At 33.1% G+C, this 16,709-nt stretch overlaps 1 protein-coding gene across 10 annotated transcripts; it reads right to left on the reverse strand.

Annotated features, from left to right (window-relative positions):
• Positions 1-5,650: 5,650 nt before the first annotated feature.
• LOC139512004 (chromobox protein homolog 1-like) lies at positions 5,651-16,012 on the reverse strand. Of its 10 annotated transcripts, none has more exons than XM_071299297.1 (6): positions 15,872-16,012; positions 15,279-15,363; positions 13,624-13,773; positions 13,001-13,169; positions 8,615-8,715; positions 5,651-7,496 (listed from the first exon to the last, which is right to left on the reverse strand). In XM_071299297.1, the coding sequence occupies exons 1-6, from the start codon at positions 15,990-15,992 to the stop codon at positions 7,346-7,348; spliced, it is 777 nt and encodes a 258-aa protein (XP_071155398.1). In that variant the 5' UTR covers positions 15,993-16,012; the 3' UTR covers positions 5,651-7,345. The 10 variants fall into 10 exon arrangements, with proteins under 10 accessions (XP_071155398.1, XP_071155397.1, XP_071155401.1 ...); XM_071299296.1 differs by having other exon boundaries at positions 12,992-13,169; XM_071299300.1 differs by having other exon boundaries at positions 15,279-15,406; positions 15,872-15,963.
• Between the last annotated feature and the right edge of the window lie 697 nt (positions 16,013-16,709).

Raw genomic sequence — 16,709 nt, forward strand, 5'->3', positions numbered from 1 at the left:
GTAGGGTGTTGGGTTTTTTCCCCCTTCGAAAAATCGAGAATATTTGATTTAATTAAAGCTAAGAAATATGGGTTTACATTAGAGAGAAATTATTTGATACCATTGGGTCATTCAAAACTCGTAAGACAATACAATTGCTAAAAAAAAAAAAAACACGAATAAGTCCACAATACACTTAAATATAGTTTTTATTTTTTTATTCTATTGTGCGAGGACCCCATATACTACCATCTTCGCTAGACAAGGGTAACGATCCACTCCCCTCCTCTTAGGGTCGTAACCCTTGGCTAGCGAAAATGATATACTACAGAGATTGTGTTTGTTCCGATTTGCAATGTAGTTTCAGAGAAATTCATCAACGCCGTCCTTTATGAAACATAAAAATAATTCTGTTATATCGGACTATACAGTATTGCTAGTATAGTACTCGGCATAGCAAGTGAAGGAAGTAAAATGCTTCAATTTGGGAAAAATCAACATGTAAATGAGGAGGTCAATATCAGATGAACAATACTTAACAGATCTGAACACCTTACACCATGCTCAAAATAAGCCTATTGCTCACAGCATTTTTAAAACAAGAGTGTACACGCTGAAATGTCTCGCCTTCTTTAATAATCATTGATAGTATGTTGATAGTCCTAAATATGAAGCGTTACTACAACTATCACATAAACTTTATATGATCCAAGAAAATGAGGTCATGGGCATTTAATCCAAACAAGAAGTACATGTACAGCTTACAATCGTTCAATACACTTAGTATAGCTGACATATTGCTTATACTTTCTAAGAAACTGACTTAACCAAGAAAACTAAACATAAACTAATGAACCATGAAATTAAGGTCAAGGTCAGATGAACCATGCAGACGTGTACAGCTTACAATTCTTCCATACAACACATATAGTTAACCTATTCTTAATGTTTAAGAAAAACAGACAAAAAAACACAAACTGAACATTGAGCATAAACCGTGAAAATGAGGTCAAGGTCAAATAAAACCTGCCAGACTGACATGCACATCATAAAATATTTCCATACACCAAATACAGTTGCATATAGTGTTAGAAAAAAAGCCATACCTCAAAAACTTTGACCACTGAACCATGAAAATGAGGTCAAGGTCAGATGACACCTGCAAGCTAGACATGTAGTATTGTACACATTACAATCATTCCATACACAAAATATAGTAAACCTATTGCATACAGTATAAGTAAAACAGACCAAAACACAAAAACTTAACTATAACCACTGAATCATGAAAATGAGGTCAAGGTCAGATGACACCAGCCAGTTGGACATGTACACCTTACAATCATTCCATACACCGAATATACTAGATCTATTGTTTATAGTATCTGAGATATGGACTTGACCACGAAAACTTAGCCTTGTTCACTGATCCATGAAATGAGGTCGAGGTCAAGGGAAAACTGTCTGACGGGCATGAGGACCTGGCAAGGTACGTACATACCAAATATAGTTATCCTATTACTCATTATAAAAGATAAATGAACTAAATTAAAACTACAACTTTTTTTTTCAAGTAGTCACTGAAGAATCACTGAACCATGACAATGAGGTCAAAGACAATTGACATATGACAGACAAAAACTTCGTAACATGAGGCATCTATATACAAAATATGAAGCATCCAGGTCTTCCACCTTCTAAAATATTAAGCATTAAAGAAGTAAGCTAACATCGCCGCCGCTGGATCACTATCCCTATGTCGAGCTTTCTGCGACAATAGTTGCAGGCTCGACAAACAAACCACAACGGAAGCCTTGAAGAGCCTGTGTCGCTCACCTGTAATTACTGTAGATATGGAAATCATGTAAAATAATGTTACATCATAATAATTAGTATTAGATACCCCAATAATGTTTGAGACCAAGTTTGGTCTAATTCGTGTTCAAGTTGTAACCATTTTTTTTTAACATTTTTCCCCCAAGACTTCTAGAATCACTGTGTTCTATTTTTATTCAAGGCAGCCATGTTGGTTGGATGGATTATCAGATTTTTTTTCCAATCAAGATACCCTATTGAAAATTAAGTTTAATTCTTTTTGGCCCAGTACATTATTTTTTAAAAAAAGTGTAGAAGATTTTTGTAAAAGATTACAAAAAATTGTTAAAAATTGGCTATAAAGGGCAATAACTCCTTAAGGAGCTAATTGACCATTTTAGCCTTGTTGACTTATTGGTAGATCTTACTTTGCTGAACATTATTGCTTTTTACATTTTATCTCTATCTATAACTTTATTCAAGATAACCAAAAACTGCAAAATGATCAATTCAGGGACAACGTGACAACCCATCAAGGGTTATCTGATTCGTCTGACATTATCAGGGCAGATAGATCTTTAACTGATGAACATTTTTGCACTAAATGCTTAAGTTATAAGCAAAAAACTGCATTTTACCCTTATTTTATATATTTAGCCATGTCGGCCATGTTGGTTGGCAGGCCAGGTCATTAGATACATTTAAACTAAATATCTAGCTAGATGTACAGTAGTTGTCGTTTGTTTATGTAATTTATACGTGTTTCTCGTTTTTTTTATATAGATTAGACCGTTGGTTTTCCCGTTTGAATGGTTTTACACTAGCAATTTTGGGGCCCTTTATAGCTTGTTGTTCGGTGTGGGCCAAGGCTCTGTCTGTGTTGAAGGCCGTACATTGACCTATAATGGTTTACTTTTTTTAAATTGTAATTTGGATGGAGAGTTGTCTCATTGGCACTCACACCACATCTTCCTATATCTATAAACTTGTAAACTATGTAAAATTATCAGTCAATGCACCATGAAGAGGGGATGGGGCTATATAATCTCCATGGAAAAAATATTTGCAAATGCCAATAGATGTGCATACCAAATATGATTGACTTACCATTAGCAGTTCATCTAAAACTGATCTAATCACAAACTAATACATATAAACTATTCTCCATGGAAATGAGATGTTCCAATGCTTATACAACTGAATACCAATTAGCATTGGCCTACCACTAAAGGTTCCTCTTGAACTGACTGTATCACAAACCAATACTTTAGAACTTAGAAAAAATTTCAAAGTCAATTGACCATAGAAAAAATTTCAAAGTCAATTGACCATGACTTATTATCTCCATGAAAATGAGATATGTCAATGCTTATACAACTGCATACCAAATATCATTGACCTACCACTTGTGGTTCCCCATAAACTGACCTAATCACAAACTAATACATTGTTGACGCCGCCATCGGAACCAGCATACCTGTCTCGCTTTTCAACTCTGTCAAGGCGAGACAAGAACAGACCAAAACACAAAACGACAACACTCAGCAAAGAACCGTGAAAATGAGGTCAATGTCTAATAAAACCTGCTAAACAGGCAGGTACATCCTAAAATATTTCCATACACCAAAGTTAGTTGACCTATTGCATTGTATTGTTCAAGTATTGGAAATTAAGACCACAAGAGTGCACACACTTAAATGTCTCGCCTTCTTTACTAATCATTGATATTATGTTGATAGTCCTAAATATAAAGCTTTATTACCACTGTCACATAAACTTATTACGAACCCAGTGAAAGTTTTCTACAGTGCCATCTCTATCTGCCCAGGCTATTTAGACTTTGTAAGTTCATCTGTCCTATTGAATGAATACAATAACTATTAATCTCCGAGTAGTTTATTCAATTGGGATCTTTAAATTTCTTCGAAGAGAAAGCACAAAAACTTGGCTAGAACCACTGAATCATGAAAATGAGGTCAAGGTCAGATGACAACTCCCAGTTCCACATGAACACCTTACAATTCTTCCATACACCGATATACTAGATCTATTGCTTATAATATCTGAGAAATGGACTTGACCACCAAACTAAACCTTGTTCACTGATCCATGAAATGAGGCTGAGGTCAAGTGAAAACTGTCTGACGGGCACAAGGACCTTGCAAGGTACGCACATACCAAATATTGTTATCCTATTACTAATAATATAAATGAGAGAATTGAACATTACAAATAATCTCAACTTTTTTTTAAAGTAGTCACTGAACCATGAATATGAGGTCAAGGACATTGGACATGTGACAGACAGAAGACGGAAACTACGTAACATGAGGCATCTATAAACAAAGTATGAAGCATCCAGGTTTTCCACCTTCTTAATATAAAGCTTTTAAAAAGTTAGCCAACGCAGATGCCCCAGCTGGAACACTATCCCTATGTGGAGCTTTCTGTGACAAAAAAAAACCCCAGAATATTCAGAATTTCAGACATCCTGCTTAAACTGACATTTTTTCTGGTCATAACTGCTACCACTGAGATATGACTTGCCTATTTGTTATCTTATTTAAAGTAGATGTTAAAATTTAAATAGCAATTCTTTATACAAATATTCAGTTAATGACTCATATTGAAGAAACAGTGCTTATCAATCTCCATAGAAATCAGATGTGCCAATGCTATTACAACTGCAAACCAAATACCATTGACTTTTCACAAGGTGTTCCCTTTAAACAAACCTAAACACTATGTTAAAAGTTTCAAAGTCGATGAACCATAATGAGGGGATGGGGTTATATAATCTGCATGGAAATGAAACTTGTATATGCCAAATATCACTGCCTTGAAAACTAAGCAAAATTTTGAAAGTCAATAAACCTTCAACGAGTTGTAAGGACCAAATATTCTCCATGGAAATGAGATGTGCTAACGTGTATACAATTATCATTGACCTTACACTAACGGGTCCCCAGAAACTGATCTAATCAAAAACTAATACATGAAAACTAAGACAAAGTTTTGAAGTCAATCTCCATTGTAATGAGGTTAGCCAATGCTAATAGAACTGCATACCAAACATCTATCAATGACCTACCACTAAGTGTTCACCATAAGATAGACCTAATCACAAACTTATACATTGTTGAAGCCACCGCCACTTGAAACAGAATACTGGTCTCACTTTAGACTCTGTCCAGACAAGACAAAAAGTGAGAGACACATAGCAGTCGATGAACCATGAAAATGAGGCCAAGGACAATGAACATGTTTACAAGGTATTAACATTCAGGACTTCTATCTTCTAAACATAATCAAAGTGCTTGTAAGCACTGAAGGGTCAAGATTGCTTTAATCTATCAGTGGGAAATAAAATTAAACATCCCTTTGTATAAAGCATTGGTGGAAGTTAATTCAGCTACAATTATGGACAAAGGAAGATAACCCCAATTTTAAAGCATCATTGATTTGTAAGAACAGATATTAGATTCCTGCACCTTTCACAAGTTATTTAATTTTCTTTTAAAAGTATATTCTCATGTTGTATAAACTTGAATATCTGAACATATAAATAATTTAAAATTTCTAAATTTTCATGGTTGGGATCCATAGCATGTTAATAATCAATGCATAATATTTTGTGTATGGCAAAAGAAGTGATCAACCTTGGAAGATTTAGATGTCAAGCCAGTAACATAGGATTTTGATTGCATGAAAAGCAATCTTTATCCAAAAAGCCTTAAATAAATGATTTACGCCGGTTTATGTCATCACTGCCTGATTGTAACCCCTAAGTCACAGGAAAGACAAAACCAATAAAAATATATCACAGAGCATTAATTATCAGTTAATAACAAGTATATACTAGATAAAAGACATTTTATTAAAATTCTCTGTTTTAACTCTAAGTCCACTGATGATACCGACTCATCGATTGCCTAGTCAAGCAATGATGGTAATGGAACTGAAAGCATAGTTAAAAACGTACACCTGATCAAAATTTGTTAAAAATACAATATTTCAATATCTGCCTCACAAATACATCCTTTAAAAAGCAGTTTTGAGATCATATGAATATGGATCCACTCACTGCATTAGAATTCTACCAGAATTTTAGTTTTCTTAAGAATAATAAACATATTATTACAATAATGGCTTGTAGAAATGAATGCATGTCTACGACTTCTCTGGTAATTCAACAAGTATAAAAACAGACTGATTTTGTTTATAGTTTTATAAATATACTCATCTAAAAAGAACCATTTTGTTTTGGACTTCTGCTAATATTTAAAAATTAATTTCAGCCCCCAAAAAACTTGAAGTGTTTCCTATTTTTATATCAACAAATACTCTCTAGATATTTTTACATACTTATTTTGTCAACCGATTTTATAATTGACTATGCCATTTGGTTGATAACATATTTTCACAGTACATAGAAATACAAGACAAATTAGATCAACAGTGTACAACAAGAAATGAAATATACATTTTTTAAAATAACTTACTTTCATGCATTTCAAACAATTATTATTAAAGAAAACATTCAGGGGATGTCTTGCAAGTTTGATATGAAAGTGAGTCTTATCAGATAGGCATATGTCTCAATATAAACCAGATGAACCAATGGAGTCTGTTCAAGAGATCTGTAATATTTCTTACTAGAATAAGAGCCCCTCGGACCATGATACCCTATGAAAGTGATCTCAATGGCGACTCCAAGCGAAACACCATTCTATTTGATCTTTTATGTTTTAATATGTATAATTTGTATAATGATAAACGAAAGCTTTCAATCCTCGTGTCAAACTACATGTTCACACTCCCAAGTAAGCATTTTCTTATCAAGCAACTTACTCAAAATAATGTCTAGTCATAGATTCCCATGTTAAATCAGTCATATAACAGACTTTAAACTACCTAGGGTTCTTAGTATATGCATTCGTCATCGATTGAGGATTTTACTTGTTGTAGCTATGAGAGACAAGTCTGGAGATTAAGTTAAACCTAACTCTTCTTAAAGACATTATTTCTTAAAATCTCAAAATCTGGCATACTGAAGAAATATTAACCTATAGTATTTTATCATGCAGAAATCTTTGCAGTAAAACAAAATTATAAAACACACTGTAGCTTTCGAGTTTCTTTCAATGAGGGTGATTTATCCTGATGAACTAAATGATGAACGATTGATGATAATGACTTAATTACAATGTTTAAATATTTACAATATAAAAAAACGTCTGATTTAATCAGTTCTTGGTTGTGGTAGAGTATATAGACATAATACTTTCTACTCAAATTCATTCAAAATTTCTTGAACCTGTTATTTTTTCATGCCCATAAAAATTGAAGTTCAAACTATAACTAAAGGTTCTTAATTAATATAACTTTTCAAATAATTTTACTAATTCCAACTTTTTTTGCTACCACAACCACAGCTCACATACAAGTATTTAAAAACCTGAATGTAAAAACAGCACTAAATTATGTGCAAAATATGCGCTGGTTGACAAGAGATGTTTTGATCCCCTACTTTAATGAACAAGATACAGCCTTATGATTTAGAGTCGTCTTTGTTATCTTCATCTTCATTATCATTATGTGTATGCCACGTAAGTCTCTCTTCATAAAATGCTATAACAATCTGTGGACATTTAACATTTGCTTGTCGTGCTGGCACTAAATCTGCTTCATCACTGTCTTTCCTGTAAAAATATGTTGTACAAAATTTTAAATATCTATTAAAGGATCAAGATGTTTGTGAGTAATACACATTAAATGTGAATTAGATGACAAGTACACAATCATAGGTTTGAAAGTTGTTTTCAATTTTGACTTGTTTATATTTTTATATATATATATAAAATAAAAATATATGTGCGGTTCCAGTAACCCGACCGACCCTAGTAAAAAAATCCCGACCCTAGAACTTTTTTTTCATTTCTGAAAAATAAATTTTCAAACGATCAAATTTTGAGGATTGTGAATTAAAATAATTAAATTCATAGATTTCTGTCATCTGAATTTCCATCACAAGTATCTGTTATGGCTAAAATGCAACAATTCTTATGGCTAAAATGCAACAATTCATAACAGAATGCAACAAAATTAACTAAAAACGTATCATGCTTTATTTTACAACCAAACACATGTAAAAATGGTGGACTTCCGGTTGGGGCGTGTATAATACCGGAAACAATTTTGGTAAACTAACGATTTTTTTCCGGATTTTGACATTCAAAAAAAAAAAAAAAAAAAAAAAAATCCGTCCCACCGACCCTATTTTTTAAAAGTATGTAACTGGAACCACACATATATTTTTATTTGGCCTGATTAAAAGTGAATTAGTGAATACATGTATGTATTTTCTTTCCTGTCACTGTTTTTAAATACCTGGTCATAACTTTCAGGTTTGCATAAAGGAGTTTGTATTAAAGTACAATGTGCACATTCAAAATGTTTTTCTATTTTTAAAACAAGAATTCCTATGAAGAAGCATGCCATATATATTCATGTTCAGACTTAAAGGCTGTTAAAGCAATTGCTGCCTAGTTATTAATGTGTATGCGCTTTATCATTCACATGTAATAGGAACTCCTCTAATGAAGACACATTATTTGACCGATTTGTGGTTACTCTATATTGGGAGAAGTAAAAAATACCAATTTCAAAATCTATGCTTTGATCTGTCAAGGCTTCAAACAAATGTGGTTAGCATGTAAGCATGCTACAATCAGACCAAGGCAGTTTAAATATATATTTTTAAATCTGAAAAGATATATCTATGGAAAGTTGCCTAATTTTCTTATTGCTCAAGCCATACCATTTCATTAAGAACATGAGTTCCCCAGAACTGTCTGTTGCACCTATAATTCTTTCTGGTTGTAGCCCTCTGTCAAATCCTCGTGGTTTGTTATCCTCTTCCTATTAAAAAATAAACCAATATAAGTTTGATAAAATAATCCTTTGGTGAACTCATTTTTTTTAAGTTGTGCATTACTTTTATTATAGACCTGGATTTCTTGGCTAGTGCAAGGAATTAGTTTCATCACAAGAATTTTCTCTTCTGTTAGGTTTTCAATTTGTAAGTCTATCATTGCCATCACTTCTTCCCAATATTGTTGCAACTCTGTTTGGATTACCTCCCCTACACTGCCCCCAATTCTGAAACAGTTTGAGCCATAAACTCCAAAATCCAATCCTAACCATCCCTTTGAGGTATAAAAAACTTGTGGTATAATTTCATAGAGATCCATATACTGAAACCAGGGATAATTTTACTATATAGTTTAGGGCCACTTAACGGCCCTAAAATCGGCCAGCGGCCCCAAAAAAAATAATGTGAATTGAAATTCCCAATTCAGAATTTTTTTTTTTAAAAATCGGAAATGTTTCCGTCACCGATTCAGGCAACTATATTTTTTCATAGTTTGTCGTCAAAGCGTTTTAAAATCCGGATGAGAGTGCTGTCAACGATTGCGTTTTATTAACAACGATTTAATTATGTCTACATGTGGTAAACGTTTTTAGCAGCCGGATTCAATTGATGGAAATGTAATGGGAGTATTTGATCTCGTAAAAGCAGATCGCCCAGCAGGTTGATAAAAAGATGCTTTTTGTCAAAATGGGTCTCATTGAAGCAGACCTCGGCAGAGAGCAAAATTCCAATTTAGATATAACATTGATGAATAAATCTTAATGGGCGCCGATCTCGTTAAAGGAGATCGCCCAGCAGAGCCGGTTATATAATATGATTAAAAAACTTTTTTTTGTAAAAGAAATAAATTTATATTTTGTCAGGCTCTATTTCCTCCAAAGACAAATGTTTGAGTGCTTTTGAAAATACATGTGGATGATAGATCATTCATGAAATGGATTTCAACATCATGGAACTTTTTCAAAAGTTGTGAAGTCTGAAGATGATCCAAAATATAATAATATTTAAACGCAATGGTTCAATGCTTTCAATCCTGTTTCTTAGGGTTACACCTAAAGTAAAACCATGGCAACCTTCTACATATAAAACAGAAAGCAAAAATCACAAAAAAATCTTATCCAATAAGTACTTAAACTTTTGTAATTGCTTTTCTGAATTCGACAATTGACCAGTTCAATTTGAAATCCATTTGAATCAAGGTAAATTTATAAAGATGACCTGCTGTTGAAAAAATTACTCAATGGAAGATTATTTTCAGTGGTTTATGTTAGCTGTTTTATATGTAAAAGGCCTAGGTTAATACCATAGCTTAGAGAAGATAGTGCATCGTGTGCAATGATCTTCATGTAACAACTTCCCTGGTCTCAATCGCATAACTGTCAAGCGATCTGGTAATCATATACCGGTATATCATAATCAGTAGCCCGTCCAGGATTATTCAAAATGTTACATCTTATTACAGCAGTCTACACTTGAAACTTAATATACATTTTCCGTTTTTACAGGAAAATAATGTTATTTCGTCTTAGATTTTATGCATAAAAAATTCCCAATTAGGATGAACATTCCCAATTTAATGGTGAAGGGACCCATCCGAAAACACCTGGAATCATCCCTGGAAACACAAGTTATTGTCTAGAAACTAGAAATATTCATGAGTTCAGTGGAACCCAGTATCTTGTCAGATCTTCCTTTTTGAGGTTATAAACCTTGTGTTTCAATTTCAAAGCTTTCTGTTTTACTTATACTAAAGTTATTGTTCTGAAACCAATTGTTTTCAGATGATGACATGATACCAATATACAATTGCAAAATTAGTTTGTGGTCAAATAAACTAGAGGCTCACCTTGGTCTATGTGCATATTAAACAAAGGAAATAGATGGATCCATGACAAAATTGTGTTTTGGTGATGGTGATGTGTTTGAAGTTCACCTTACTGAACGTTCTTGCTACTTACAATTATCTCTATCTATAATGAAATTTGCCCATTAGTAATAGAGGTAATTATTTTGTTAAAAATTTACCAAATTAATGAAAATTGTTAAAAATTGACTATGTTGGTCATGTTGACTTATTTGTAGATTTTACTTTGCTGAACATTATTGTTATTACAGTTTATCTCTATCTATAAAAGTATCCAAGATAATAACCAAACATGGCAAAATTCCTTAAAAAAATAACAATTGAGGGGCAGCAACCCAACACAGGTTCTCCAATTCATAAAAAAATTTCAGGGCAGATAGATGTTGACTTGATAAATAATTTAACTCCATATCCAATTTGCTCTAAATGCTTTGGTTTCAGAGTTATAAGCCAAAATCTACATTTTACCCCTGTTCTATTTTTAGCTATGGCAGCAATCTTTGTTGGTTGGCTGGGTCACCGGACACATTTTTAAAACTAGATACCCCAATGATGATTGTGGCCAAGTTTGGTAAAATTTTGCCCAGTAGTTTCAGAGGAGAAGATTTTTGTTAAAAGTTAACAACGACGGACAACAATGGACGCCAAGTGATGAGAAAAGCTCACTTGGCCCAAGGGCCAGGTGAGCTAAAAATGAATGGCAAAATCTATAAAAGTTTATAATTTTCTGAACAATAAAATGCATTTATAATTTAATTATCTAGGTCCAGCCATGACAACTTTTGCGTGTGCACAGGTTTGTCTGTACTCAGAGTAAAATTTGTGGTGTAAATACGGCCATTTTAGCCAAAAGGTTATGATGAACCTTAGGCCAGGGTTTTTTAATTTGTTGGTTTACGGATTTTACCAATGAAAAAGTCGGGTCGGTCGGTCGGCAAAAAAAGAAAAAAAATATGCTATTTTGTCATCATTTCTTAGATTTTAGTTCGATGAAATCAGCTGTCATAAACATCGCATGACATTCTAATAATTTCCAGTAAACAAAAAGTGGACGGGGACTGCTTGGATATCGTCATTTCACAAACATGAAAAAAGCTCTTAATCAATTCCCGATAACTTGGTGGGCTTGGTGAATTACGATCTTCAAGCACGAAAACTGATAAAGAAGAAAAAATGTAAAAACGTCGTACGAAAATAAGTTTCAACACACATGTCAACAAACGTAATGGACTCGTCCACTGGAAAAACGAGAATATCGGATTAATCTGTGGTCATGCATTCCCGTTTTTTTGGCCAAATGGGCGATATTTTTTTATGATCTATGAAGCAAGAAAATTTCAAATGATTTGTTAATATTTAGTACTTTAACTTGACGTCTTCTACCTGTCCACATTTGGACAAGTCTATTTCTATCAGATGATGCATCTTACGGACTGATGACAAATACGGTAAACGAATTGATTTTGTAATTGGTTTTAAACAGTTTTCGTTTCGCAAAATTATTTGCGCAAACCACATTTCAAGGTCAGTTATGATTGATTTGTCTATTTTTAGAAACGTAAAATGGAAGTTTTATTTTTTTCACTACAGAAAGTGTTATCAATTTTAATAGTGATTAATGCATTCCATTTCATAAAAAAACGAGTATTTTAATTATTTTTTAGGGATAATGCATTTGTAACGGTCGGCGGGAATAAAAAAGCATGAAAAGTGAATTTTATTTTTATTCTGGAAATCGGCAAAATCGGATCGGCGGATCCGTAAACCAACAAATTAAAAAATTCTGGCCTTAATTTGATTAAAACATACTCAAGCTGGTTCATGATATTTCAAAATAAATTTAGAATGTGTCCATGGGACACAGATGATGCCCCCACTCGCTTATCATGTAAGTTATAAAGGGACATAACTGACGAACTGAAAATGTGAAGCTACACAACTTTTTACTTGATCTGAGTTGTGTTGTATTAAGTAATTAGTATTGTGTAAATTGTGTAGAAGTTTCATAACTCTTGAATGAGGCAAACTTAGTTAGAGCTGAAACGAAAAACGATAATTATACAAAAAAAGATATTTTTCCAAAGGCTAGTTCAGTAAAATACCCATGATTACTACATGTACATGCAAATGGAGAAATGAACATACATGCATACAGGCTCTAAATAATTGAGAGCTATTTCAAGAAAAAATGTATGGGGGTAGGTCAGACAGGACTTTTTGTAAAAACATGTTAGCCATACTTTTTTATTCACAAGTTTAATAAAAATGTTGAAACTGATCTGAAACCCATTTCCCATGCAGTTATATCAATGCCTTCCAACCCCCCATTTTTTCTGGAATAGCCCTGAAGCAAAATATAAATGAGAATGATGTCAATGAATGTATTAACACCTCCCAACCTTCCTTACGGTTGATTTAGCATCAGCCACTTTCTTTTTCTTTTTTGCTGCTCCCTCATCTGGTCCATTGGTTGATTTTCTTTTCTTTTCCAAATCTTTCTTCTTTTTCTTTTCTTCAAACTCCTCTATGAGATCAGGACAGTCGAGGTTTTCCATAGGTTCCCATGTATTTTCTGAACTGAAATATTAAAGGAGACATGTCATGCCAAGAACCTTTAACCAGAAAATAATCTTTCATAGTTTACTGCAGTTTGGGTTTTGGTCATTGTGGATGACCAATAGTTGCTCATATATACACGATTTCGTCTCTGGTGGATAGTTGTCTCATTGGCATATCATACTAATTTTTTTATTGGTATAAAATTTATAAGTTAGTTTGAACAACATAACTTTTAGTCTCCAGTAGTTAAATTTTAAAGTCTTAAAAAACTCTCATTATTAAAAAAACAAAATTCTAGAACTTTTTTTCGTTCAGAAATGATTACAGTTATAGTGTTGGTCTGGTAACTGGAACCACCCATATACTTTAATTTTGCCTAAAATCTTTTTGAATTGGGAATGTGGCTGATATTGGTCTGTATATCTTGGGCAAGAAATTTTTTTTTTGCTATCTAATGTTAAAAAACATTTACTCTGGATATCCCTTCCATTTGAGTAAGTATTCTTTTTTCCCATTTTTCATCCTTGAATCCTGAACTTTTTCCACTGTATATTCTTCCTCCTCTTCTTCACCATCCTCCATATCTTCAGCTGTATCTTTTTCTTTTGATGCCATTTTGGGCCTAAAACACAAAGATATGTGTCAGGGTTCTCACGAAGGCGAGTCCATGAGTCCCTGCACTCATCAAAATCTGTCTGGACTCACCATTTTCAAAACTGGCGAGTCCACAGATGCATCAAGATTGAAATATTTTGTATAAACTGAAGACACGCATCATCATTTTATAGCAATTGTTTAAAAGTTATCTGAATTTAATGTGATTAATTGCTTTGTTAGGCCATTGGAGACTCAAATATTACATTATATTGCAATAAAATATCTTCTTCTTGCTGTTGGACTTGCCATGGCCAAAAATGAGTCCCCGGACTGGCCTTCAAAAATCCTTAGCCAGAGCCCTGTGTGTATAATGCATGCACACTCCCATTAAAAGCTGATACTTTTAATAAACATTCTATTAAAACTAAGATACCTGAATGTATGGCCTCCTAAAACACTTTGAACTGTGTTTTTTTAAGCTACATTGTATTTACAATTATTTGAAATTATATATAATTTGCGACTGGATATTTAAGAAAGGCTTTAAAAGGTTCGAATTATTTCTGTTCTTAAGATTCAGCTGATGATACAACTTGTTATGATTTGAATTTTGATTGGTTCCTTTTTTAGAGTCTTTTTACCAGTTTAATAAACCACTTCTTCATGACTCAACTCTTCTTTCACTAGTTGATATTTGAAGTTACACTATTTTATGTAGTCTTACATGTACATGTACCATAACCTTAAACTGGCTACCACTTAATATAAACCACAAATCACAACAGCTTTTTATATGCCTAATTATTCAATTTGTGTAATATCAATTTATGTATTATGTAAGAAACTATTGTACAGGTTGCGAAGTTTTTATTTTATAACAAAGTTTTGCTTTGATGAAAATATGTTCTGGAATAGGAAGCCATTGATGTATAGAAGTTGCATGAGGCATTATTTCTCGAGTTTATGGGCACTGATTTTGGAATTTGTCCCAGGTTGTTGCTCACATAAACCTCTTTGTAAATTAAAACAAATCCATACAGAAATGTAGGCTTTAGAGTGCTTTTAATACAAGAACAGACGACCAGATCTGTATGACCCCTGGTCTTTATTCCAATGGAAGACAAAATTAATTACAAACTAACTTCAGTACCATTCGAATGTTTAACATTTGTACATAATAACATCACCATATACTGATGATTGAGTATAAAAATGATTTTGAATGCGCTAATTCGAATCAATACGGAAAGCTGTACAGATGTTTTGTAACTTCAAAACTCTCTTTGCTGTCGGGTCTTTTATCAAAACACCTTTTCTTGTAATTTGCAAGCTTTACTTCATTCCTTTCACTGGAACATAGCAATGATGCATTCAAAAAGTTGTTCACAGAACAGTTTCAGAGTTCGGTCAGACAAACTGCAATGATTCATCTAGTCACTGACAAACTATAGATTCATCACGGTCACGTCTAAATCAAATGCTCCTGTAGTAGAAGCAAAATACAGTTACGTCAATTTCAGAGCTGATTACCTATTCATTACACCATCAGTCATCATCCTGTCTGCCTGAATTTTAGGGTTTGTAGTAGTTGCACTGGTGTTGAGGCGATTCGTTCCTGCAAGAGGGGGTATAGTGTCAAGTTCCATTACTTTTTCTTTCTATGAAGACAAAACATTCAAAAAAACAAAATATTGAACAACAGCCTTCAGCAAGGTCAATGTGAACTAAGAAATGCACACACAATTCATGAACAATCACAATATTTAGGGTAAACATGTACAAAGATATCTTTCCTCCCTTCAAATGGTAAAAAAGAACAAAATGTAGACCGTATTTATAGAGTAATTAAGTTTTTCGTAAATTAAAACATTTAAATTTCAAAACTATTTCGAACATATTAATTACAAACTGAAGCATTGGACAAACATTGTGTTTTACAATGTGTTTTTACTCCAACATCATGTTTGGGCGCCATTTTGTGTTTTTCACTTCATTATGTACACGTTATTTTCTTATTGTTTGTATTTATCATCTCATACCAACTGACATGCAGTCTAATTCCACGTTAAAGTCAAGCTTCTATCATAAATAAAGTTATCGTAAGTGCATGCATCTGTTTTTACCTGCAATTGTATGCGCAAAATAATTTGTATCAAGTTTACCCGGTGAATTTGGGATTATGCGCATGTGCTCTAAAAGATCACGCGGGAAACTCTTCAAATATTCTTTGTTATCGTTTGTCATAATATTAATTTTGTTTAACTTTTAATCATGTAAAGTCTTTTAAAAATTGAGTCTTTTTTATTCATATGTATGCATTTCATATTATTTAATTTTTAGGATTAAAATGACTTCAATTTGAGGTGCGTTCTGAATTTGTGTTTTAGTCACTTCGACACCTCATTAAATCTTCTAACAGCTTCATATAACTATAGACTAAAAATATTTCTTTTCATCGTTGTTTTTTTTTAGATAATAAAAATGAATATATATTCCCATTATTTGTAGTGATAGAAAGAAATCTAAACCACCTATTATGCTTTTGGCATTAATTCATGGCTTATCACCAGAGACATATATTATATGTCTCTGTTATCACTGATGCATTATATTCTGCTTCAAGTTAGTACTACCATGTTATTAGTCGGATTAGTGCTGTGTACAAGTGCATTAATTATGCGTTGTATTGTTATAAATACAATTGAGAATGGAAATGGGGAATCATTCAAAGAGACGACAGCCCGACCATAGAGCAGACAACAGCCGAAGGTCTCCAATGGGGCATGGTCTTCAATGCACCGAGAAACTCCCGCACCCGGAGGCGTCCTTCAGCTGGCCCCTAAACAAATATGTATACTAGTTCAGTAATAAGTAAGTAAGTAAGAAAGTAAATTGTTTATTATAGTGACATTTTTTAAATCAGCATAAATATATAAATTTGTACAGAATATAATTACATAT

Source organism: Mytilus edulis, chromosome 2, assembly GCF_963676685.1.
Source record: "Mytilus edulis chromosome 2, xbMytEdul2.2, whole genome shotgun sequence".
NCBI classification, from domain to species: domain Eukaryota; kingdom Metazoa; phylum Mollusca; class Bivalvia; order Mytilida; family Mytilidae; genus Mytilus; species Mytilus edulis.

Coding starts and splice junctions, on each gene's coding strand:
- LOC139512004 (XM_071299296.1), bottom strand. CDS start 15,992: ATGACAAACGATAACAAAGAATATTTGAAGAGTTTCCCGCGTGATCTT. Junction 13,170..13,623: donor AAATGGAAGGGATATCCAGA/GTAAATGTTTTT, acceptor TTAATATTTCAG/TTCAGAAAATACATGGGAAC. Junction 7,497..8,614: donor CTCATGTTCTTAATGAAATG/GTATGGCTTGAG, acceptor ATATTTTTACAG/GAAAGACAGTGATGAAGCAG.